The 23542-nt window shown below is 42.2% G+C and overlaps 2 protein-coding genes across 5 annotated transcripts; one reads left to right on the plus strand and one right to left on the minus strand.

Moving 5' to 3' along the window:
* Positions 1–33: 33 nt before the first annotated feature.
* nnt2 (nicotinamide nucleotide transhydrogenase 2) lies at positions 34–15366 on the minus strand. Of its 4 annotated transcripts, none has more exons than XM_078944258.1 (22): positions 15226–15366; positions 13473–13645; positions 12598–12827; positions 12323–12522; positions 12146–12233; positions 11971–12059; positions 11680–11867; positions 9926–10059; positions 9633–9824; positions 9006–9156; positions 7884–8045; positions 7684–7794; positions 7468–7613; positions 6992–7187; positions 6125–6358; positions 5595–5755; positions 4153–4332; positions 3920–4079; positions 1308–1389; positions 1055–1173; positions 626–741; positions 34–535 (listed from the first exon to the last, which is right to left on the minus strand). In XM_078944258.1, exons 2-22 carry the CDS (start codon positions 13600–13602, stop codon positions 389–391), a joined length of 3216 nt encoding a protein of 1071 aa, XP_078800384.1. In that variant the 5' UTR covers positions 13603–13645; positions 15226–15366; the 3' UTR covers positions 34–388. The 4 variants fall into 4 exon arrangements, with proteins under 4 accessions (XP_078800384.1, XP_078800383.1, XP_011486611.1 ...); XM_078944257.1 differs by lacking the exon at positions 15226–15366 and adding an exon at positions 14883–14992; XM_011488309.3 differs by lacking the exon at positions 15226–15366 and adding an exon at positions 14111–14261.
* Positions 14937–22391, plus strand: afg2b (AAA ATPase AFG2B). The gene is made up of 10 exons (XM_011488319.4): positions 14937–15834; positions 15900–16085; positions 17737–18021; positions 18104–18289; positions 19859–20017; positions 20094–20303; positions 20396–20623; positions 20708–20842; positions 20939–21064; positions 22191–22391. The coding sequence occupies exons 1-10, from the start codon at positions 15229–15231 to the stop codon at positions 22326–22328; spliced, it is 2259 nt and encodes a 752-aa protein (XP_011486621.1). The 5' UTR covers positions 14937–15228; the 3' UTR covers positions 22329–22391.
* The last annotated feature ends 1151 nt before the right edge of the window (positions 22392–23542 follow it).

The following is a 23542-nucleotide window of genomic DNA, read 5'->3' on the forward strand; positions in this document are numbered from 1 at the left end:
AAAAGGTAGTCTGTTCAATAAAAGCATGACAAGTTCATTTCATTGCCTTTAATGGAAGCTGAAGTGTCCTTTTGAAGCAGCGACATGCCTCGCCAGGTGTTTTTTTGTCCTCTTTTGACGTTAACACATGACTTGGTGTACATGCTTACGCAACATTACTTCAAATATGGACTTCAAATGCTCTCCAGTGTGTTTTATTTACAAATGGATACATACATTTTGTAAAATTTCAAGCAATGTTAGGATTCTTTGGCACCCCACAGCCTGGAAGCATACTTGCTCAAACCAACAAAATTTGATCACCAAATAAAAATGGAATCCCTAATACCAATGTAGTGAATAAAAGTCTTATTAGACCAGCTTTTGTACACAAAAGAATAGACGGGAACTAGTAGTAGACCTCTCTGATCTTGGCCTGGAGGCTGTCGCACGTCTTCTTGGCATCTCCCAGCAACATGGAGGTGTTCGGTTTGTAGAAAATGGGGTTATCGACTGCTGCGTAGCCCACTCCCAAGGTGCGCTTCATCACAATCACCTGTGATCAGACATATGCATTTATGCTGCCGTGTTTTTTTTTACCCAGATAATCACACACAGTTTTCATTTAAAGCTCATTTGGACAAACCTGTTTGGACTTCCACACTTCCAGGACCGGCATGCCAGCGATGATGGAGTTGGGATCCTCTTGTGCTGCAGAATTCACTGTGTCATTCGCTCCGATGACCAGACTCAAATCTGTCTCTGTGGATCATAAACATTTACACTTTATGCGCAAGACGGATGAACAATCAACACCAGCACCGCACCCATCTGCCTCTGTCATAAACAGAACCATGTGTCCCAGATGGCATGTCGGTTGCTAGGAAGACAATAGCTGTTGTCCCAATAACAGGGCATGTTTGAGTGTCTGCGCACACACGGGCTCGCTCCAAGTGGAGACAAAGCCCGGACGTGTTTAATACACAAAATCTGATCCGGTAATTCTATCCAGCCAATGTGATAACCCATCAACAATAAATATAACTGTTCTCCAATTCGTTTTAAGAAGTTTTGCCTGGAAAGTCGTCGTTGATTTCCTCCATCTCCAGAACCACGTCATAGGGAACACCAGCTTCAGCCAGCAGGACATTCAACTGGCCAGGCATGCGTCCTGCCACTGGGTGGATCCCAAACCTGGAAGAGAGCATGCAAAAAAAATTAATAAAAGCTTTGAGGTTAAAAACTCAACATTTCCTCAAGGACTAGTTTGAAAATTGAGAGAGGACTGAAAGCAGTTATAGGTTAATGGCACGATTACGGGAACTCACCGGACTGTCTTCCCTTGCTCCCTTAGCATTTTCACCATATCTGCAATTGGGTACTGCGCTTTGGCTGCACACAGACCCCAGCCTAAAATAATTACAGGAAAAAGCTCTTACAATGCATTTAGCACTCTACATATTAAATAAAAGCAGTGATCCTGGATGACATCAAATCCCCATCCTTCTTTTATTTCTAACTGCCTCAACCATTTAAATTCCCCCACGCTGCACCTAAATCACAGCAGTTCCATCAGGATTTATGTTTTTAGGAACATCCACTCAAGCTGGGTGAATCTGGGACCCCTGCGTGCAAAGAAGCATTTTTCCTGCATAACCCCGAGTTCACCCTGATGGACAAGCACCTCAGAGTTCAGCGTTACCCCTCAATGAGTTTTTCTGAAGCTAGTCACTCATAATCTGTATCTTATAACTCCCCAGGCATCCATAGCCTTCTTTTTCTTCACTGCCGTGTTTTGTTGACAGCACATGGAGAAGCCTTGGCTCTGGATTCAAAGCTCCAATGACTTTTCACCATTTTTTAATGAAACCCGTATGTTGGACCACACAGCTGTCCTTGCATTGTCCGGGCCCTTTGGAAAACAACAATCCTGGTATCCAAGATACAGAGAGAGTGGTTTCTCTTGCCCAGGCTGCTTCACAAAAAAAAAAAAAAAGCAGACTTTCTAAAGTTACTAAATCAGCATTGTGGTCAGTGGCAGACCACAGTGTTTACCTGTTGGTCATCATGAATTTAACCAGCTGCTTGTCCTAATCATTCCATTTACCATTTACCAATCATTACTTCTTTTTTTATTAAAGTAAAAGGCTTCAGGTCCAACATCAGACCATCTTTACAGAAAAGGATCCAGCCTATTCATTAATGAAATGGTATGTCGTTGCTATGGTGGCCCGTCTTGCACTTCATTTGTCAATTCAAACTGTTTGGCAGGGTTTCACAGGAAGTTGTCTCTTTTTTAAATGGTTTTTAAGAGTCATTTTCCATTTTTTTGTGCTCTATCCTTCAAAGTCTTGTACAACTGTCAAATCTAATTCACTCATTTATTTGTTTGACCAATTATTCAGGAGCTGGCCACGGAGACAACAGCCACAAAGCCTGATCCATCTCCCTTCACTGTCACTGAGTTATATGTTTATCCCCAGCCTTCTTCTTAAAGGGGCATTTCCAAAACACTTGTAGGTTCAGACATCCATGCATTTGAGCCCACGTATGTGAGCCCAATGACTGCAACCAAAATACTGTTAAAGTTCTGAGCAATGATGAAAGGCAGCCATGGTGGAGTTCAACCATTGACTGTAAACAGGAACTGAACTGAGTGACCCCTTCCCCCTCGCATTTCAAAGACGAAGCCAAGATCTCATAAACTTCTGTTGAGAAATAAGCAGCTATTAATTTTTTTCTATACCGCTTTTGTCCCTTTCGGGGCTGCCGGAACCTATCCCGGCTACTTGGGCGTAGGCAGGGGATGCCCTGGACAGGTCGCCAGTCTGTCGCAGGGTAGAACATCCACAATCATACACCCATGCACTCTCACACTCACGGACAATTTAGAGTTGCCAATTAACCTATGAAGCATGTTTTTGGACAGTGGGAGGAAGCCGGAGATCCCGGAGAGAACCCACGCATACACGGGGAGAACATGCAAACTCCACACAGGAAGGTCCCCCATTGATGTATTTTTCATGTCCCCCAGCCGGGACTTGAACCAGGGGCCTTCTTGCTGTGAGGCAAGAGCGCTAACCACTGCGCCACCGTGCAGCCCTATAAGCAGCTATTACTATTACTAGCATGAAAAAACTATCATTAAAAAAATCCCAATTAGTAATAGTAATAAGCAGCTATTACTATTACTAATTGGGATTTTTTAATGATAGTTTTTCTTTATTACAAGTTGTTCAAGTTATGAACTGGTCAATCAGATGCCTTAGTAAAAGTATGTGGTACCTCCTGGCACCCATGTTGAACATTTGACAGATTCTCCCGAGCCCGTTTTCATTTAGTAAGGTTGTTGACTTTCAACAAGCTCACTCATTGTCAGCAAGAGTGGTTCCCATACAAGAACTCAGAACCTGGTTACTGAAATTGTCTGGGTCCAGCATGGCGGCATCGATATCACAAAAAAATGGCGACTGAATTAGCTTCATTTCGCTGGAGCCGGAGGTAAACCATTTTCTATGGGTGACGCCACACTCACTCAATCCAGTTCTCTTATTCAGTCAACAAATTCTACTGAAAAGTCGAACTAGTAATAGAAACAAGTCTATGGCATGGGTCAAAGGTCATCAAACCCCCACATTCCACTAGTAATTCTCACAGGACACACAGCACAGGTCATACCATCCTCCACTATCAACTGTTCTGGAGTCATTCTCCATGGACACTTGCTATTTCCCTTTTTGTATGTTCCTACATCTGAACAAAAGCTCTTCTGGATGTTATTCTTCCTTATGCAAAAATGCGTAAAACAGGACTTTGGACACAGATTCTTTCTTCCTTAGTGTTGTGAGTCACATTTCAATGTTTAAAATATTCCTGAAAAGTTTTGTAAGCTGAAATACATAAAACATTTGACTTCTCGGACTTTCTGCAGAGAACTTACCGGGTGTGATGATGATGCTATTGGCTTCTTTGATGATGTCAATGGTCTGGTCAATGTTGACCTCAGTGTGGGTGCCAACAATCTCCATGGGCTTGCCGCCAGCAGTGGAAGTGGTGCCGTAGCCCCCCAGGATCACATTGGGCAGAGATCGGTTCATAGCCTCAAAGACAAACCGGGATGACTTTTTAACCACCTTAGTTCCAAAATGCTGCAGGGAAGGTGCGTGCACTCACCACACACATGATGTATGACAGAATTGCACCAGATGAGCCAATCAGGGCTCCCACAATTGTCATGAGATTGTTGTCAAGCAGGAAACCTTCAGCGCAGAGAGCCCAACCTGAGTAGCTGTTTAGCACGGTAATGACCACTGGCATGTCAGCGCCCCCGATGGCTGCTGTCAGTGTTACACCCTAACACAGGAAGAAAGAATTGTTTTAAAAAAGTCAGGCATTTTTATCATCTTGTATAATAAAATAAATATAATGGCATACCATTCCAGAACGTGAAAAAGGTTTATCTCATGTGAACAAGTCATACAGTTAGAAAGTGAATATATTTATATTTTTAAATCAAGATAACATATTTGCACATGACAACTTAAAAACCCACTCCAATGAAAATCATGTTCTAGTGGCATTTTTTCCATGATGGAGGACATTTACAGAAAATTAAGCTTAACATTGCATTTCTGAATATTTCTTTATCTAAATAGTTGTGAATCAGGAGCAAATAAAGAAATGCGGTTTGAAAAAGCTTGTAGCAGTGAAGCTCATAGAAGCTCCAATTGGTGGGTCACAAGCTCTATCCTGCTGTATCCACTTGCAATATGGATCTATTTGTATACAAACGTGGATCTATTTTTAAACAAATAGATCTCAATAGATAGACAAATAGATCTGTAGACAAATAGATCCATGTATGTCTTGATTTTTGTCTCGTTTGAGCTGGCATCTGGCTCAAAACCGCACAGCTGGATAGCTCCAAATGTTCGCCATTTTTGTTGAACCGGCAATGTTAGGTTGGGTGTCAGGAGCTGTAAGCTAGCGGGAGAGGACAAAAACAGAAGGATGTTGGGAAGCAAGGGCAGGCTTACTCTGTGCCAACCATCCCGGCCTCAACTCAAAAACGAATTTCTAATGAACTCCTGCTGCTCTGCAGAAATTATGTCCTAGAAAATCATAGTTAGGGTTAAAATAGATGAAAAGTACTGGCGGCCGTGGTGCAGCGGTACGGCGGTCGACCCCTGATCATAATATTGCATGTTCGATTCCCACCTTGTGTCGAAGTTATCCTTGGGCAAGACACTGAACCCCACCTTGCCTCTGGTGGAAGGTTGGAGTAAAGTGCGAGAATGTGTGTGAGAATGGGCTGTTACTGTAAAGCGCTTTGGGCCTTCGAGCAAGGTAGAAAAGCGCAATATAAGTAAACACCATTTACTAAAAGATGGTTGGGGTGAGACTTGAAGCAGACAAGATAAATGACTTTGGATTCAAGTTAAACAGACATAAGGTAAACTATTTATACTCACCTAAATGGACATGGTTGTGTTCAAACATTGAAAAAACTGCTTCTTGAACTGCTAATGAATTCAAGTTCATGTATGTTTTTTAATTGATTAAAAAAAAACTATCTTCAAGGAAAAACATGTTTTTTTTCTGTTTCCTGAACTTACCATAATAGTTGAAAGCCCAGAGACTCCGACCAGACAACCCATCCCAGTGTTGTAGCTGGAACTAAGCATAAAGGGCACCATGCCTCCCATGGACGCTGCCATCAGACCTGCGTTCAGCATATGTCGACCAGGCAGCAGCAACGGGGCAGAGTCGAGGATACCTACCATCAAAAAAGCACTTTAAGAAAGCCAGACATGACTTTTGTTTTTCCCTAGTGCTGAATGTCTTTGATTCCCTCACTTATTTTGTGGAGGCCTTTAACTTTTCTAAACTGTGTGAGAAGTGCACAGTTCCTGTCTGGGATCTACTTGACCTGAGAGCTGGGAGCTTTTTGTTCCTTTTGATCAGTCTGGGTTTAATGTAAACTGAAGGCTGCTGACAAGTGAATGCAGTAACAGGCTCCTGCCTGTTTCTTTTACAGGATTTAAATGGAAGAAAGAGACAGAGTAAGAGGAGACTATAGCTTAGTGTGTTTACATACTGATCAGACCTCAAAGGTTTTGACTGCTGGTAAAAAGCAGTAATTTACCTTGAAGCTTTCCGTAGGCCACCAGCGATCCGCTGAATGTGACGCCTCCGATGTAAGTGCCCAGATAAGCCACGGTCTTGAGGACGCCGGCAGCCGGGTGGGTGTCCAGGTGGGGGTACTCAATCATGAACTCGGCTACGCAGGTGAGAACAGCCGCCAGCCCCACAAGGCTGTGGAAGGCCGCCACCAGCTGAGGCAAGTCTGTGATTTCAATGCGCTTGGCGATGGTGAGGCCTGCAGCCACAGCATGACGATCCCCCCAAAAGAAAGAGGAAAAAAAAACAGATCCAGTGAGACAAAGCCCAGAAATAAAACTTATCATGCGCCTTTGCTGAATGCTAAAATCATTTGAGTAAAAACTAAAGAGCTAATGGTTACACTGCAAGCATGTGTTTTCTATCACAGTGCCTGGTTTCTAATGAGCTGTAAGGTAAGTATTTAATTTTGTTTCCTGAAAGTCATAGTTACACTGAGCAAATCCCCATGCACCTCTGTCTGCCTGTGCATTTATGTTGATTACAGCATCATTTATTATCCTGATTGGTAAACTGGAAAGATTTATGCTCTGTTATGAATCACCAAAAACATTTACTCCTCAAAAGCCTGGAGGAGATACATGAGAAGTTATTAAGAGATAACTCTTTCCTGATGGTCCTCTGCCTCTCTAAACAATCTGTTGCACTTTGAAAAATAAAAAAGAAATTCTCAGAGTTAAAATGTGTTTCTTTTTAAGTGGAAACTGGACAACAATTTTGCCTCGTGGCTCAAAAAAGTATTTTTTAGGGGGTTTTAGACAGTAAGATGAAATGTATGAATGACTAACAAAAAGCTCTACAAATGAAGTAATACAACAAATGTGTCATCTACCCAAGGTTCCCCCGGTGCCCATGGCCAAACACATCTGAGACAGCAGCTCTGGTGAGGGTTTGAGGGCACCGATGGTGGCCGCCAGGCCTCCTGCCACACCCATCATGCCAAGGGCGTTCCCCAGACGAGAAGTGCTCTGCGTGGAGAGGCCAGCCAGGGCGCCAACACAGCATAAGCCAGAGCCCAAATACATCATCTGAGGGTTTGGAGAAAAAAAACGATGAAACGTTCAGTCATTAAATGTGCACTGCTAAGATTAATTTTAAATTACGAAAACAGACTTTGCATAGAAATAAATGACATTAATCTACACAAGTGAAACAGATACAGTTTGAAGTTTTAAAGTATCACGCAGACATGACAGTTATGTAACTGTTCCAATCCAGCCCACACAGATAAACACTGGAAACACAAGCCACATCCTCAGCTGGTCCACATCTATCACCATCATGTCCGTCTGACGCAGATCCTGTCACCTGCTCAATGCTGTATCCAGCTGCAAGGGATGCTCCGTATCCTCCAACAAACGCAGCTCCAGGAAGAGCGTACAGGTAATTGTACTCTGGGGGGTCAGTGGGACGCTTGAACATGTCCAGCATCCTCTGGGTGATCAGGAAACCACCTGCGAAGGACCGTCACGACCGTTTCACATGAACAGGCATTAAGACACCCCCCACAGGTAGGTTTGTTACCTGCAATGTTGATGGAAGAAACAAAGGCAGCAGCCAGAGCAAGAGTCTCTGGGAAGCTGGATGGTGTGAGACCCCCGCCCATAAGAACCAGACCTCCGACTGCTGTCAGACCTGAAAGAGACCAGAGAAAGCATGAAAAATAAAAAGTCACAAAGACGATAATACAACACAAAATAAATGACGACAAATTCCCTCCTAACCTGAGATGGCATTAGTGACAGACATTAAAGGGGAGTGCAGAGCAGGAGTCACTCCCCACACAGTGTGGTATCCCACAATTCCAGCCAAACCAAAGGTTGTGACCATCTGGGTGAAGGCTGCATTGGGGGAGATGATGCCCAAAGCCAGACAGGTGGAGACTCCTGTGATGAAGAGACAAGCATTTGGTTAGAATTGTATTGTTCCTTTCTCAACCCTCTGATGGGAATAAAGTCTACAGTTTTTGTGCTTCTATGTTATTTATTAGAATGATTGCAATCTTTTTCTTCTCAATAAAACTATTCATCTTTGTAGTAATGTGTGTTTTGTTTTCCTCATGCAATACCATGACAAGTGAAGTGAAAGTGATATGTGAAAAACGGAAATATATTTATTCAAAGACCAACTTCAAAGATCTCTTGATCTAATGTAAAAGGGTTTCAAGTCTTTATTATTTTGCCGTCAAAATCAAAAAACATGGGTCGTTTTTTAGGACATAGTTTCTGCAGAGAAGCAGTAGTTCATTAGAAATTCATCTCCGAGTTGTGGGCGGGGCCTGAATAACACTGCCCCAATTTACCATCATCTGTTTACACTCACTCCTGTTAGCTTACAGCCCGTCACACCACGTCCAACTTTTTCCAACTGCTGTTTTTTTTGTCTGCTACTGATTCATACCATTAAAAAAAAAAATAGAAATACTCATAAATACAATTTTAATCTCATGTTTGTCCTCGATCATGAGAAAAAACCTCACAAGAACATGTTAAAAACACCAAAAAAAGATTTTCATCAGAGTAAGCCTTTAAAAAATTTAAAATTGCACTTTTTTGTGCAAAACGAATTGCTGAAAAAGAAAACCTATTTGTCAGCTGGGATTGGATCAATATAAAAAAAGATTTTTTCTGTGATAAACATTCCCACTGCACGCAACTTTTTCTGTCACTCTTACTGGAAAGTCTAGTTTATTAAACACAGTACAATCATAGGCAAAATAAACACATCTTTCACATTTAGTGAATGTATATTTTATTGCTGAGTTTTTATTTTATACAACAAATAGGACTCAAGTGTCAGAATATGTGTTTGCGTTTTCTGCGTGCATCTGTGTGCCTCAGTCTGACCTGCAGTGTAGACACCGGCAGAGGTCATGGTGCGCTTGAACGGAGAAACCGCTGCAGCTTTTTCGGCCTCCAACTCAGCAACACTTTTCTGTTTGACTGGGGGCGGTGGGGTGGTTTTAGGGAGGGGGGCTGGGAACATGTTTTTACCCTCCTGGATGTGCCAGAAAAATACAGAAGAGGACCCGTCTGAGAACACAGAGCATGTGGACGAATTCTGTGCGTGACAAGAACAGAGTGAGGCTTTTGCACAGCAGGAGGCTGCGGCTCAAGGAACGGAACTCACAACCCAAAGTGACGAACGGCGCAGCAGATCCGACTGAACAAACAGCAATCGTTAACCATTTAGCAATGTTTCAGACAAATGAAAAACTGGAGAGAAACTGATATGTCCTGCTGAGGTTGCATGCCTTCGCTGCCATAAACAATATGTCAGAACCATAACTCCTTGAAAATTCTAATTTGAACTGATCAAGATGTTCTTGCAGGAACTGCTGCCAGCTGGAATTGTTTTTTTAGTACTCATTAGGCTCAGGATCTCGGTTTGACAGAGCCTGATGGATCACCTTAAGGAGGAATGGATGCCAGCACTGAGACAAGCAGCCCGTTAGACCCTCACAGAAAACCAACCTGCATGACAAGAGTGCCACGAATGACGTGCCCAATGGTTCCATAGTCAAAGTTATCTGTGGTCTCATAGTGAAAGAACTCCTTGTCTGGGCTGATGGCCTTCAACAGCTTCAGGATGTTGTTTGAATACAGGGTGCTGGCCTGAGTAGCCATGCGGCTGGGAAGGTCTGTGTAACCAATGTGCGTTACTCCCTGTTCATTCAAAAAGATCAAAATAAAAAAAACATGTAATTGTCTTTATTAGGAGTGATACAACAAACAGAGATATTGCCAAAGTGTTGCAGAGGACTCACCCTGTAAACATACAGCTCGCCGGGCTTCGTGGTCTCGATGTTGCCCCCAGCTTCAGCAGCCAGATCCACCACGACTGAGCCATCCCTCATCGAATCCACAAAGTCCTTCTTAATCAGAATAGGAGCCCTCTTTCCTGCAAGGAGTCAAATGCATTAAAAGAATTGTGCTTGTATTTAAAAACAATTTCATTGAAAGACTTTTTTTTTTGCAAACAGTTCAACAACATTCATTTAACTTCTGCTCAAAACGAAACTAAATATTTCAGATGCAAGTATTGATTACATCCCCAACCACGTCAACTATGAATCGGTTATAATTTTGTGAAATTTTGGAGATAAAAAAAATGTACTCCTAAAAATATGTAACAGATAATAAAATCACATGATTGCTCTCATCCTCTGGAGTTACAGGATTCTTATGAAACACTAACGTTTAAAAAGCGCTTCAGATGAGTTTCCAAACTGTCACAAGAGTCCATGTGAAAAAAGAAAATGAAATTAAACCTGGCTCCATAAAATCATATACACATTTTATAGGCTCTTATTTACAGTGTGAGCCCTGGAGAAGGAGTTTGAACTTCTCTCCTAAGAGTAAATGGTTGTTTGTCTAACTTGACGCTGTCTATCTCTGCGGCAATGTGGGATCTTTCTATAGAAGTATAGAAAAGTTATCTGAAAATTTTGTGTGAGAATAGAAAGTTAACTTACTATGTGGTAATTACTTTACTTTTTATTTATACATTTTCGCCAACAGGCTAAAGCCCATCAATAGGTAAATTCACACACTAAAATCACAAATGTCCCTAATTCTTCATATAAATATACCAAATAATAAAGAGGTGCATTATTTCAAATAATAAACAAAAGCTCCAACAATGTAATTATTTTAAGTTAAATGTCTTAGAACTGGAATTTTATTTTTTTAATTTGCATTATTTTTAGATTTTCTTCAGTTAAAGACCCACTCCAATAAAAAATGGGTTTTTGGTGTTTTTAACATGTTCTTGTGTCATTTTTCTCATGTTGGAGGACTTATATAAAAGAAAATAAAGCTTAAAACTGTATTTCTGAGTATGTCTTTATTCAGATGGATGGGAATTAGGAGCAGACTAAGAATTGTAGTTTGAAAAAGCTTGCAGCTGAGACGTGGAAGCCGCAAGCTCTCTGCTCGGCTCCATTCTGAAACATGAGTTTGCAGACTAACGGCTCTGTTTTCGTCGTCTGAGCTGACATCTGGCTAGCTCCAATATTGCTCGCCATATTTGTTGCACCGATAATGTTAGGTTAAGGGTGTGGGGGGGCTGTAAGCTAGTGGGAGAGAATATATACAGATGGATGATGGGAAATGGGGACAGGCTCACTTCACAGCAACAGTCCTGCCTACAACTCTAACGAACCCCTCCTGCTCTGCAGAAACTATAGAAAATGACAGGTTTTATTTTGGCGAAAAACAGCGTAATCATTAGAAAAGAACCACTAGGAACAATTTAAAAATAGATGAAAAGATGGTCAGAGTGGGACTTTGAGCGTTTCCAGTTAACTAAGTTCTGGTAAAAAAAAAAAGGCAAAGTGAAAACTCTTGCAGTTTTGGCATCAATGGTAAAATATTATAATATGAAAGAAAAACAGAACATTCATCACTTTAATAAATCAAGTTTGTATGTTTTACTTGGTTTGGAAAACCACCGCTGTGATGAAGTTTGAAACATTTAATCTTAAAGACAAAAGAGCCAGAACATTTCAGTGCGACTGACCTGGAATCAGGGCAGTGCTGATCAGAATGTCGACTTCCTTACACTGCTTTGCGAAAAGGGCCATCTCAGCCTCAATAAACTCTTTCGACATCTCTTTGGCGTAACCTCCAACCCCCTCGCCAGACTCTTTGATCTCCACTTCCAAAGGCTCTGCCCCAAAGGACTTGAACTGCTCCAGAGCTGCTGGCCTGACAGCCAAGAAACAGTCCGCTTTTCGTCAAATAACCAAATACATCAACACCGAGTCTGTAGTCTCAAATGAAATGTGTTTTTTTCTCTTTCATCTCATACCTGGTGTCAAACCCCCTGACGATGGCTCCCATTGACTTGGCGGCCCCCGCCGCTGCTAAACCAGCCACTCCGCCTCCAATAACCAAGACCTGTGGGAAAACAAAAACATCTCCGGACACAGTCCACACCAAGCTTTTGATTTGTAAATGAAAGTATTTACGCAGCTGCCAGGTACCTTAGCAGGTGGTACTTTTCCAGCCGCTGTGATCTGTCCGGTAAAGAACCGGCCAAAGTGGTTGGCAGCCAAAACAACAGCCTTGTACCTGCAAAATTTAAAGCCCAGCTCTCATTTTCCCACATTCCTGAAAAGCTTCACGGGCATGAATCTGTGAGGATCTGGATGCTTTGTTACCCAGCGATGTTAGCCATGGAGCTGAGAGCGTCATAGCCCTGAGCGATGGTCACTCTGGGCACCTGGTCCATGGCCAACACATTGCTCTGCCTCTCTGAGAGCTTCGCCATCAGCTCTGGGTTCTGGGCTGGATAGATGAAGCTCACCAATGTGGACTTGGGCTTCAGCAGATCGGCTTCGCTCAAACTAGGGGCTCGAACCTGAAGACAGAACAAAGTCATCGTAAACGCAAGAGACGTGAACAAAGGGAATAACGGATAAATGACAGCTACAACCTTCAGGACCAAATCGGATCCCAGAGCTCCCTTAACGTCGGTAATAGTGGCCCCTGCATCTTTGTACTGCTGATCAGAGAACTTGGATTCATCTCCAGCTCCACTCTCAACCTGAACCTTGAAGCCCTGTTTGACCAGCGCCTGAACCCCAGCAGGAGACAACGCCACACGCCGTTCACTATGCGCCGTCTCCTTGGGAACTCCAACCACCAGGTCCTTGTAGGGCACACCTAAAGACACAAACAATCTGAGAAGTAATTCTGCACCTTTACCAAAGCAAACCCTTTCAGACTGAACACAAATCAGATGTTATAGGAAACATTTGTTTGGTTTTTAGGCCACATTACATGCATGCTGGGACAGCGTGGCCTGGAGCGGCGTCAGGTTGCACATTTCTCTCCGTAAATGGCATGGCGACCTCTCCGTCACAGTGACATAATTAGCAGGTGATTGGCGCTCGGCCACCATGCACACACGCTGAGAGCCGGGTCTGAAAACTGAAACTTTAAAGCTTTTTGTGTCTCGTAAAATTCTCACAAGACACTCTGCAACAAGTGCTCTGGTTTTCAATGAGCAAACATCTGCCAGCAGACTCAGCCAGGCAGCAATTTAAGTTTGACATGTCACCTCAAAGTGACCTCTCACTCGCTCTAACATGTTGGTAGCACCTACAGGTCAGCCTGGGAAGCTGCTCCACAACAGCAGCCCTATTTTGGGAAACATCTTAAGCAACAGCAGGCAAACTAACATGGATGTTTCCACTTTTCGCTGGGGGAAAAGGGTTGTATTCAAGTAAACTGTTTAGGTATAGATCCTTGACCAGAAATGCAGCAAAGTTCAAATGACAGATGTCCTAAGAGTGCAACATGTCCTACCTCTAGGAGCTTTTTGGTCCCATAATGCTGGGAAAACCCTGAAATGCCTCCTTCCAAGCGTCTGCTGATGGGCTCTTCTATGGGACAGAGCTAGACAGGAGCTGGAGATGGACCGCAGGAGGGTCGACATGTTCACCGAGCGTCCGCCCCGGGGGACTCCTGCTGCCTCTCTACTGTGAACACCAACAAGCAGAGATAGACGACACTTAAGCACAGCGTCTGCATTTGCCCTCAAACAACAAAGGACATTGTAAGCTCCTCAGTGAGTCTTAAATCCCAAATGTCCTGGTAGCGCGCTCGGGCCGTCTACAGACAGGAGAGTGACACTTCTCTGCAGGACACGCTCCCACAGGCCCTGGGTTGATTACACTCCTGCCTGCAGTTATGACGGAAGGAAAGTGTGCCAAGTTTGGCCTGAAGGTGTGAGCATAGATTAAAGGAAAGAGCTCTCAGATGCAGGACAGAGGATAACTTGTGGCCTAAAAAATATATTTGTGCAACAAAAGTGGATAAAAAGTTATTTACTCATTCAGAGACTTTAATAGTCTATTGCTTTGATTAACTTTAATAGTCTAATTCCCATGAATCCCTTTTTATATTAAAAAAAAATTGGCTAATGTCATTATTATCAGACTTGCCTTTGAAATTTTCAAAAAGGTGTAGTTTAAAAATTCAACCCTTCATGGGCATCAGGGTCACCTGTGAGACGTCCTACCCGAAAACCCCCGCGTGCCCTCGCGCAGACGCAGACGGACTGCCGACCTTCCGCAGTTCCCATATCTTTTGATATAAATAGAACCCACGTGACTTTTATTATTTAAAAAAAACGCAGCTATAGTTAAGTGTCGTGCTAATGACCAGCCTGTCTGGAGTAACAAAGAAACACTTTTTATACTTTTTTTAAATGTTCCGAAGAGAATTTCTAAGAAGGAAGGTTTTTTTTTCTCTCTCCTTTTTTTCCCCAACAGGTTGTAGTTTCTTTTATGAGCACAGGATGGCGTCATGGGGCCGCTAGCATACAAAATGTTGAACAATTATGACCCCTTTCTTAAAATGTTAAATTTTTTGCAATATATGTCCTTAAATACTTTGGAGGGGGGATATGTAATTTAATTTAAAAATTTTCAACACAGGAAAACATTTCTTATAGATCCCCTAAATTATATCTAAAGGTTCCAACTCCTTATACTACATTAAAAAAAATACTAGTACATTCTAATTAGAAAATATCTTCAATACACAAACATTTTAATGTGCACAGAAGATACTTTCTGTATATGCGTGCATGTGTTTGTTAAAAGGAGTAATTTCTATAGGTCTATATAAGTACATTTTAAATAAAATATCGGTACTTAACTTCAGCTTAAATACTAGAAAGTACAGTATTTCGGAATTCGGTAAGTTACTTACAATGACTAGAAGTTGTGCTTTAATCGTATTTCCTCTCACGCAGGAAGCGGTTTTGGTTGGCCATCTTGATTTTTCCGGGACCATGTGGATTTGTAAACATTAGCCACTCATCTGCAGCTAACGCCGCTTCCATGCTTGTTTTTAACAGATATTGATTGGTATCAGGCGTTTTCTGGTGTAGTATTATATTACAGTTCTATGTTTTTTTATATGTCGTTTTTTTTTTTAAATTTTGTACATCTAGCTTGCCGCGCGCCCTTTCGCTAGTCTTAACCCTGCATGCAGCTGCTGTGTGTTACTTATTCCGTTCTGAGTGAGTGACAGAGTATCACTGGCAGATTACCTGATGGACTCTCATGATCCTCTGATGTTGCTGGCCGTGGATCCCTCGGACCGAGGCTCGCAGAGGTGCAGGCTGGGTCCGGGGTTGATGTCGGCGCTGGGTCTGAGTTTGGGCTCCCCGCTGTTGGTGCATGTTCCCGGGGGGAGCTGCCTGTGCACCGCATGGCCCCGCTCCGACTTGGCAGAAGGATTTCTGCAGATGGACCGCAAATGTTTCACTCCTGGTTTGATGATCTTTCCTCTTCCTCCGCGCTTGAACATCGAAGCAGCTCAGCTCACACCTCTGCCCTGCCCCAAACTTCGAGGCGTTAAAGTGACCGTGGTTGTTCAGACTGTGGGGTTTAAGAAGCACACCAACCTTCACATCGTTCACGAGCTTGTAAAGGACATGCTGAAGGGAGTCACTGTCCACAAAGACTTCGTGATAAGCCTGGAACATTTCGATATAGACATCAAATATGCTGTAGTAGACGGCATAAATCCAGATTCTGCAACCGCAGGAATGATCACCCCAAAGACCAGTGTGGAGATCTCCAACATCCAGACTGTCAGGCATTTCAGGAGTCAGCTGCAGGACCAGCAGACCATCCCACTGGGAGGATTGGAAGAGGTCAGACACTCACTGAGGATTTAACCTCCATCTTTGCATTACGTTTATTCGTACCTCTTCTGTAGGTGACTGCATCCCTGAAGGAGATGCTGCAGCTGCCACTGCTCTATCCAAGAATCCTGAGCTCAGTTGGGGTGACCTGTCCCAGAGGCATGCTGCTGGTGGGGCCTCCTGGGGTGGGCAAGACTCAGTTAGTGCAGAAGGTTGCAGGAGAAGTGGGAGCCAGTCTGGTTCCGGTCAGAGGCCCAGAGGTACCAGTACAACTCCTTAATGTCTCATTGCTTTCATGTTTTGGGAAAGTCAAAAACTGAATCTCATTTAGCTTCAAACGCCAACCCTAGATTGATGATCAGATCTATAAATGCATGATTGTTACTCATTGGGCTAGTTGACAACTCAATTCAATATCAATTTGAGCATGATTGATCACAGAGCCAATTATTTGTCATATTTTTGTTCCCAAGCCAATTTTGTGTGGTTATGAAAAACTGTTTTCGTTAATTAGTGGTTTAAAGACCTGATTTCATAAAGATGGTGATGCATCAGAATGGAGTGGAGCAAGGAGCTTGTAGACTGCAGATTGTAGCTTCTACACCGCTACAAGCGTTTTCAAACAGTGCAATTTGATTAAAACATACTCAGAAATGCAATTTTAAGCTCAATTGTCTTTGTATATGTGAAAAATGCCATAAGAACATGTTAAAAACACAATTTTCATTAGTAGGTCTTTAAAAATTGTGTTTAAAGTGTAAAGGCCAAACCACGTTACAACCATCTAACTAGCTTACAAATGAACTTAAAGATTCTGTCTTTCTTAAAAGAAGTTTTAATTCTACTTTCCTGGCACAAGGAAATATGTGATAATATCACAATATCAATAGCTTAACCAGTGTCTAAAGTTTTATGGTTGTTTGTTTCATATAGGAACATCAAACAACAGATATGGGTTCACACGCATTGAAACTGAGGAGATAATTATCTCTCTGATTAGTAAGCAGCAATAATGGGTCATAAATGAAAGAAATATTATCTTTGTGGACAAAGTTGATGCCAAAAAAGAAGAGGCATTATGTTAAGGAAGGTCAGTTCCAAATGGGCTGATGCAAAGTGGGACATTTTCCTTTGGTCCCAGAAATCCTTCAGCAGGATGTGGCTGTTTGGCATCTGCAACGTTTCTGGAGAAAGAAGTTTGTTTGTTTAAGTGCTGCCAGTTCATTCTGATGCTGCTACCCTGGAGAAATATGGTTTAGCAAGAAACCAGAAAATGCATTAGACCCTGCAGTTAAGCAACCAGAATTCTGTGTAGATGAAGAATAGCAGAACATTTCACAAGTCCAAAACTTTCAGAATTTTGCAACATCTGGTCTCCTCTGTGTGGTTTGATTAAATTGCAGACAGTCCTTTTATTTCAACATTTGGAGAAAAAAAAGTATTTTTTGTGTTATGTTGTCCTAAATTAAACCGTTTTTGCATCGTTATATTCATATTTTATTTACTTTTTACACAAGATGTGATGTTTTGGAAAGAACATTGGTGGTCTCTTAGACTGCCAAGAATTCAAGCAGAAAATAAATCATCCAAGGACGTCAAATGATACACTAACATTTTCTGTTTGTTTTGTAAATACTTTGTGGTTGTTTGATGTAACAAAATCTTCCTTAAAATAATGTACATTACAGAGAAAATAAATCTCTTTCTGCTTTACAATTAAAATAAATCTTAACTAATCAAATTTTTTTGATTAGTTTTGATTTCTAGAATAGTGATGTTAATATTCACTGTTGCTTCATGATCAATATCATAGCTTCTCCTTTTATTTTGAAATGTTTATGATTAAGAAAATATCTTATTCTGAAGAAAACACCCTCATAAACAGATGGGTATTTGGAATGGTCTTGTCAGTTGGTGGGTTCCCGACCCGGCGAGAGCGAGGCGGCGCTGAGAGCCGTGTTTGAGCGTGCTCGCTCCGCAGCAGAGGACGGCCCCTGCGTTCTGTTTCTGGATGAGCTGGACTCACTGTTTCCCAGGAGAACTGCCTCGTCGGCGCCGGAGAACCGGCTGGTGGCTCAGCTTCTCACCCTCATGGACGGAATAGATCAGTCTGACCGCTTCCTGGTCGTTGGAGCCACAAACAGACCAGACAGTTTAGACCCAGCGCTGCGCCGGCCCGGAAGGTTTGACAAAGAGGTAGGGGTTTCCGTTTATCTGCTTATGCAAGTTCATGTCATTCTGCCCGTGGATTCATCTGATTTCTTTTGTTTTATATAAGGTCGTCATCGGTGTTCCCACCTTGACTCAGAGGTTGGCCATCCTAAAGGTTTTGTTTGAGAAGATTCCTGTGTGCCCCACTGTGAACCTGGCTGAGCTCGCACAAAGAACGACTGGATACGTCGGAGCCGACCTGAACGCGCTGTGCAGGGAGGCAATCATGCACGCTGTGAGAGAAAACGCAAAGGTAAACACAGACAAACACACCAGCTCCCCATCAAACCCCGCAGAATGCACAAAACCCTTTTAGGTCGAGGTTTTTCACCGAATTAAAATGCTGAGTTATAGAAATGGTAAAAGAGTTGCCATCTGTGGATTAATCCAAACAAAATATAAAAAAATTAAGTCTTTTTGCATCAAATGACATTACACAAACAGCAGCCCAACCGATTGTATCACGAATCAGCAGTTAACAGTCTCTGCTAACATAAATGAACTGTCACTGTTTATCATTGGAAGATCTCAGAAAGGGTTAAATTAGGGCTAGAGGATATGAGGAAACTCGCAATTTGCGCTATAAGTGATCAATATTGCAATGACGATAATTTGCAATACATAGACAAGTAGTAAAAAACAAAACAAAAGCCTAATTTCTATTTTGCTGCAACAATTTAATTTAAATAAGAGTCAACATAACTTGTACTCCAAATGACTCATCTAAAGGAGGCGAACCCCTAACAACAGAGGGCTCCATCTGATTGGTCAACAATCTGTAGAAGCCCATCCAATGGATTTATTTGATTTGTTAAATAATTCAAGCTGCCATAAGATTTTTTAGATAACATTTAAGGTAACTATTTATCGCTATTGTCGCCGTCTTATGCAATATGGCGATAACGATGAATTTCCGATTTATTGTGCAAGCCTAGTTTAAACCTTTCAGTTAGCCTAGTCAAAAATAATCTGTGAAAGACATGGCCACACTTCTGCCTCTGAAATAATCTGGATTACTGGAATGTGGCCATGTCTTGGCTATTGCATAAAAAGCCCAAATCATTATGTTTCCACTTCTGTGCAATTTACAGTGATGGCTTTTTTTTAAAATCTTAAATAATTTGGTGTGTGGTGGTTTAATTTTCAGATTATTCTGTTTTGCAATAAAATTCTTAAGTCTGATCACATTTGGAAATTTAATAGACAGGAGACACGGCAGGGAGGAGATTGATTAACACGGTGGACTGTTAAAGAAAAAAAATGTGCAAAATAGCACAGAAAAATATGGGCCAAAGATACAAAAGAGGAACCATGGTTTTGCGAGGGAACACTGTATACTGATCCCTCATTGTCGAATGGACAGAAAATTGACCTTTGACCTGCTCAGTGGTGAGGGAGGAAGTTTCCAGGAAGGATTATTATTATTATTAGTCAATCCAGTTGACATGAGCTGCAGGTTAAAGACGCTTTCTGGATTAAATGGTACACCTTCGAACCTGAGATTATTAGTGGATTGAACAGTGAATTGTGTTTACCAGCAGCCGTTGTCCTAACGTTGGCCTGAAAAGCCATCCGGTGGCTCCAACAGCAGTATGGTGTTGTTGCCTGAAGGCTGTGAAGATCCGCTCAGTATTGATCTATAACCCAATTAGCTGCAAAATGTTTCTCCAAAGTCTTCACAGCCATTTGAATTCTGTTCAACGAAAAAAAAAATACCGTTCCATTTTAAAAAGTCATTCGGGGCATTCAGCATTAGTACAAGTGTTAGTTTTGTTAGTAATTTTTGGCTGTGCCTCCTTTTTTCTGTCTTGTTGTCTGTCAGGGTTCAGCAGAGCAGAAGGTGGTCATGCGGCACTTCGAGGAGGCCCTGAAGGTCGTGAGTCCTTCCTGCCTGCGCAGCAGTCTAGGCAGGACAGATCTCCCTCGGGTGCTTTGGGAGCACATAGGAGGCCTGGATGAAGTCAAACTCAAACTAAAACAGGTAAATAAAAGTGTGGCATTGTCAAAATGATGTAGCTAATGAATGTATATGATTATCCTTTTATCTTGTGCACCAGAGTATTGAGTGGCCAATGAAACACCCTGAGGCGTTTGTTCGTCTGGGTCTGTCACGGCCCCGGGGTGTGTTGCTATTCGGACCCCCGGGGTGTGCAAAGACCACCCTGGTTAAAGCTGCAGCCACCTCATCCAGCTGTGCTTTCCTGTCGGTCAGCAGTGCTGACCTCTACTCTTCTTACGTCGGCGACTCAGAGGCGGCCTTAGCTCAGGTCAGGCTCTAAAGGTTTGATATAGTCTGCGACAGATTTGATTCCTTCCTGCGGTTGGGTCCATGCGTGTGCTTCTGTCTGTGCATCTGCAGCTGTTTCGCCAGGCCCGCGCCTGTGCTCCCAGCATCCTGTTCCTCGACGAGATCGACTCTCTGATTGGCTCCCGGTCCACCAACGAGACACAGAACAGCGAGCAGACGCGTCTCCTGTCCGTGCTGCTGAATGAGATGGACGGGATCGGTGTAAAAACAACCGAGAGGAGGGGGGCAGAGAAGACTCTGCAGGCAGAGGGAATGACCAAGAGTGGAGCACAGGAAGAGGTCCGGCGAGGAAGAACCGTGTCTGAAAGCCTTCAAAGCTCCGAATGAGTCCTCATCTCATCAGCTGTGTTTTCTCTGTTACAGTTGGAGTGGGAGGAAGTGTGCAACAAAGACGTGATGGTTGTAGCTGCGACCAACAGACCAGACTGCTTAGACAGCGCCCTCCTCAGACCAGGAAGAATGGACCATATTATTTATGTGCCGCCGCCCGATCAACAGGTACATTTCGTATCTGAAAGCAGAAAACAAACAAAAAAGTGTTGAATCCCACATTTTTATTTCCAGTTTCTCCAACTACCTGTGTTGTGTTTCAAGGCACGGTTGTCCATTTTGAGGGTGTGCACAAAGCGGATGCCCATCTGTGCAGATGTGAGTCTGGAGGAGCTGGCGGATAAGACTGAGCTTTACTCTGGAGCAGACCTGGAAAATCTGTGTAAAGAGGTAAAACTGTCCCAGGCAACTAATGTCTGTCAACAAATATACATTTCTATGTTGGAGTTTGAAGGGAAAAGTAATCTAAGCCTTTAAAGATCCACTGCGATCATCTTTTGATGTATTGTAAAACCGTTCCCAGTTTTTTTAAATTATAATGATGCAGTTTTTAGCTAAAATTTAAAAAAATCTGTGTTGTTTTCTAGGACATAGTTTCTGCAGAGAAACAAAAGTTTATTAGAAATTTGCCTCTGAATCGCTGGTGAGACTGTTGGTGCCCCCTTCCCATCACCCATAACTGAGAGCTCTCTGTTTACATGCTTTCCTGCTAACTTACAGCCCCTCACAACTCCAAACTGACTTAACCGTTGCAACAAAATTGGCGATCTATAATGAAGGTATCCAGCCGTAAAGTTTTAAAACTGATGCCGGCTCAGATGAGGGCAACGGAGACGTGCGTGCACCTGGATGTTTCCAGGCAGATGCATCAGCATGGAGCGCAGCAGGGAGCTTGTAGCACATTGTCTACTAAACAAATATGACCTTTTTTATTAAAACAGCATTTTATTTGACTTTTTTGAAAAAAATTAAGAAATACTCACAAATGCAATTTTCAAGAAGAACATGTTAAAAACACTCAAAAAAAGACTTTGATCAGACTGGGTCTTTAGTTCCCCCTTTTGCTCTATCCCACGACAACAGAAAAAAACACTTATCCAGGCTTTTTCAGCAATGAATAAACTATCGTAATTATTGAAGGCTGCCTTCTCATCAGTGTCAGAACATCTCCCCATACACAGCTGTTTCATCCACTTCCTTTTAGTTTTTATTTTGCTTAATACGATTTAATTCTTAAACCATAAAGCAAATAAAATGTCTAAGTTTAAAATAAGTAATGTATTTAGTCTATTTATTAAATGCAAAGTCTTGATATGGGTGAAGCATACTGAGAATACGACAGCCGGGACAACAGCCATCACCTGCATTTAGAACGTTTTTGGTCTTGCTACTTAATTTTGAAAATATCTTACATTGTAACTCTATGTTCCTCAGTTCTACGAGGGCAGAACGAACCTACAGAGAAAGAAAAATACATGAAAGCAAAGTTTGTTTTCTGTTCCTTTCTTTTTACCAGGCTGCTCTTTTGGCGCTACTGGAGGAAAACATGAAGGCTTCAACGATCAAACGTGCACATTTTCTGGATTCACTCAGCAATATGAGGCCTTCACTCACTGCCCAGCAGATCCAAGCATATCTAACAACCCCCAGATAACATTACCCTCTTCAGTCATGGATGTGATACTTATAGGTTTCAAATAAATATTGAAAAACTCTGTTTAATGTGTTTTTTTTGTTATCTGTTACTACACAATTAGATAAGAATGCCATTTTAAAAGTTTCGGGGAGATTGACAATGAGAGCACTGCTGCCTGGTGCCGGAGCTTCAAGAGGAATTTCACACAGGACAATTGTTGGTTTCAGCATTCCCCATATCAAGACACTTATTAACCAGAGGTATTACAGTGTCAACTGCTGTTGTTGGTCCAACTACTACACTCACAAACTCTAATAACAGCACTTTATGATTATCTCTGCTGACCAGCCTAATAGACATGTTGGTGGCATTTACCCAACACTCCCCAAACCGCTGGCCAGCTCCTGCTTTAAGTATCACCATAAACTCAACGGACTGAAACCCCAAAAGCTAATTCTGCAATGATGGGACATGGACAAGCGACACAGAAGATGTTCAGGCCACTTTCAGAGCAACTTCCATAACATCAGAGAACCGTGACAAACGGATCAGCTTTCATCTGAAGCAGGGGTCTGCAGCCTGTGGCTCGGTGACCCCTCCATTGTGGCTCTCTGGTTGAAGGAAAATAAAAATGTTTTTCACTTTAAAAAGTAATGTCTTTTTTTTTGACTACAGCGAGACTAAACCATTAGATATGTCAAACTTCCACTCTTTCACTAACAGTTGAAGCAGTTTGTATCACTACTGGCTACAGTACCCACAATGCACCTACAATCCATCTAGCAGTGCAGCTTTGTAGTTTACCAAAGTTCTACTGAAACAGACTGATTTGGGCCTCACACACCAAGATAATCACGTGGAGGTCAGTTAGCATAACCAGAATTCATACTTATGGTGGATTTTCTATTTTTGGAAAAAAATAAAAGGATTTTAAGAACAGTTTATGGTCCAGAAAATCCAGTAAGGGTCACTTGATTAGCTCTTATTTAATTTAGGTTAGTTTGGTTGAGGTGCACCACAAAGTGTAAAGCAAACTATGTATAGATTTATTTTTTTGTTTTATATTATCACTGCTGACCAGTGATAATAAAGTGATGGTGAAATCAGAATACCTACTACATTTTCTGCATTAAGGTGGTCTCGTAACTTTTTTTTTTTCTTTTTGTTAATGCCCCCCAAAAAACAATAGTTTATACAAAAACTGTCACATTTTTGAAAAGGGTGAAGTAAAT

This window comes from Oryzias latipes, chromosome 3 (assembly GCF_053564925.1).
Source record: "Oryzias latipes strain Hd-rR chromosome 3, Olatipes_Hd-rR_3.1".
Classification (NCBI taxonomy): domain Eukaryota; kingdom Metazoa; phylum Chordata; class Actinopteri; order Beloniformes; family Adrianichthyidae; genus Oryzias; species Oryzias latipes.

What these genes read in the sequence shown, in the direction of transcription:
- afg2b (XM_011488319.4), top strand. Translation starts at nt 15,229, where the DNA reads ATGGACTCTCATGATCCTCTGATGTTGCTGGCCGTGGATCCCTCGGAC. An exon ending in CACTGGGAGGATTGGAAGAG is followed by an intron (nt 15,835 to 15,899) that starts GTCAGACACTCA and finishes CCTCTTCTGTAG; the next exon opens with GTGACTGCATCCCTGAAGGA. An exon ending in TGCCGCCGCCCGATCAACAG is followed by an intron (nt 20,843 to 20,938) that starts GTACATTTCGTA and finishes TTGTGTTTCAAG; the next exon opens with GCACGGTTGTCCATTTTGAG.
- nnt2 (XM_078944258.1), bottom strand. Translation starts at nt 13,602, where the DNA reads ATGTCGACCCTCCTGCGGTCCATCTCCAGCTCCTGTCTAGCTCTGTCC. An exon ending in GGACCAAAAAGCTCCTAGAG is followed by an intron (nt 12,828 to 13,472) that starts GTAGGACATGTT and finishes TTGTGTCTTTAG; the next exon opens with GTGTGCCCTACAAGGACCTG. An exon ending in TGTCACTAATGCCATCTCAG is followed by an intron (nt 7,795 to 7,883) that starts GTTAGGAGGGAA and finishes GGTCTCTTTCAG; the next exon opens with GTCTGACAGCAGTCGGAGGT.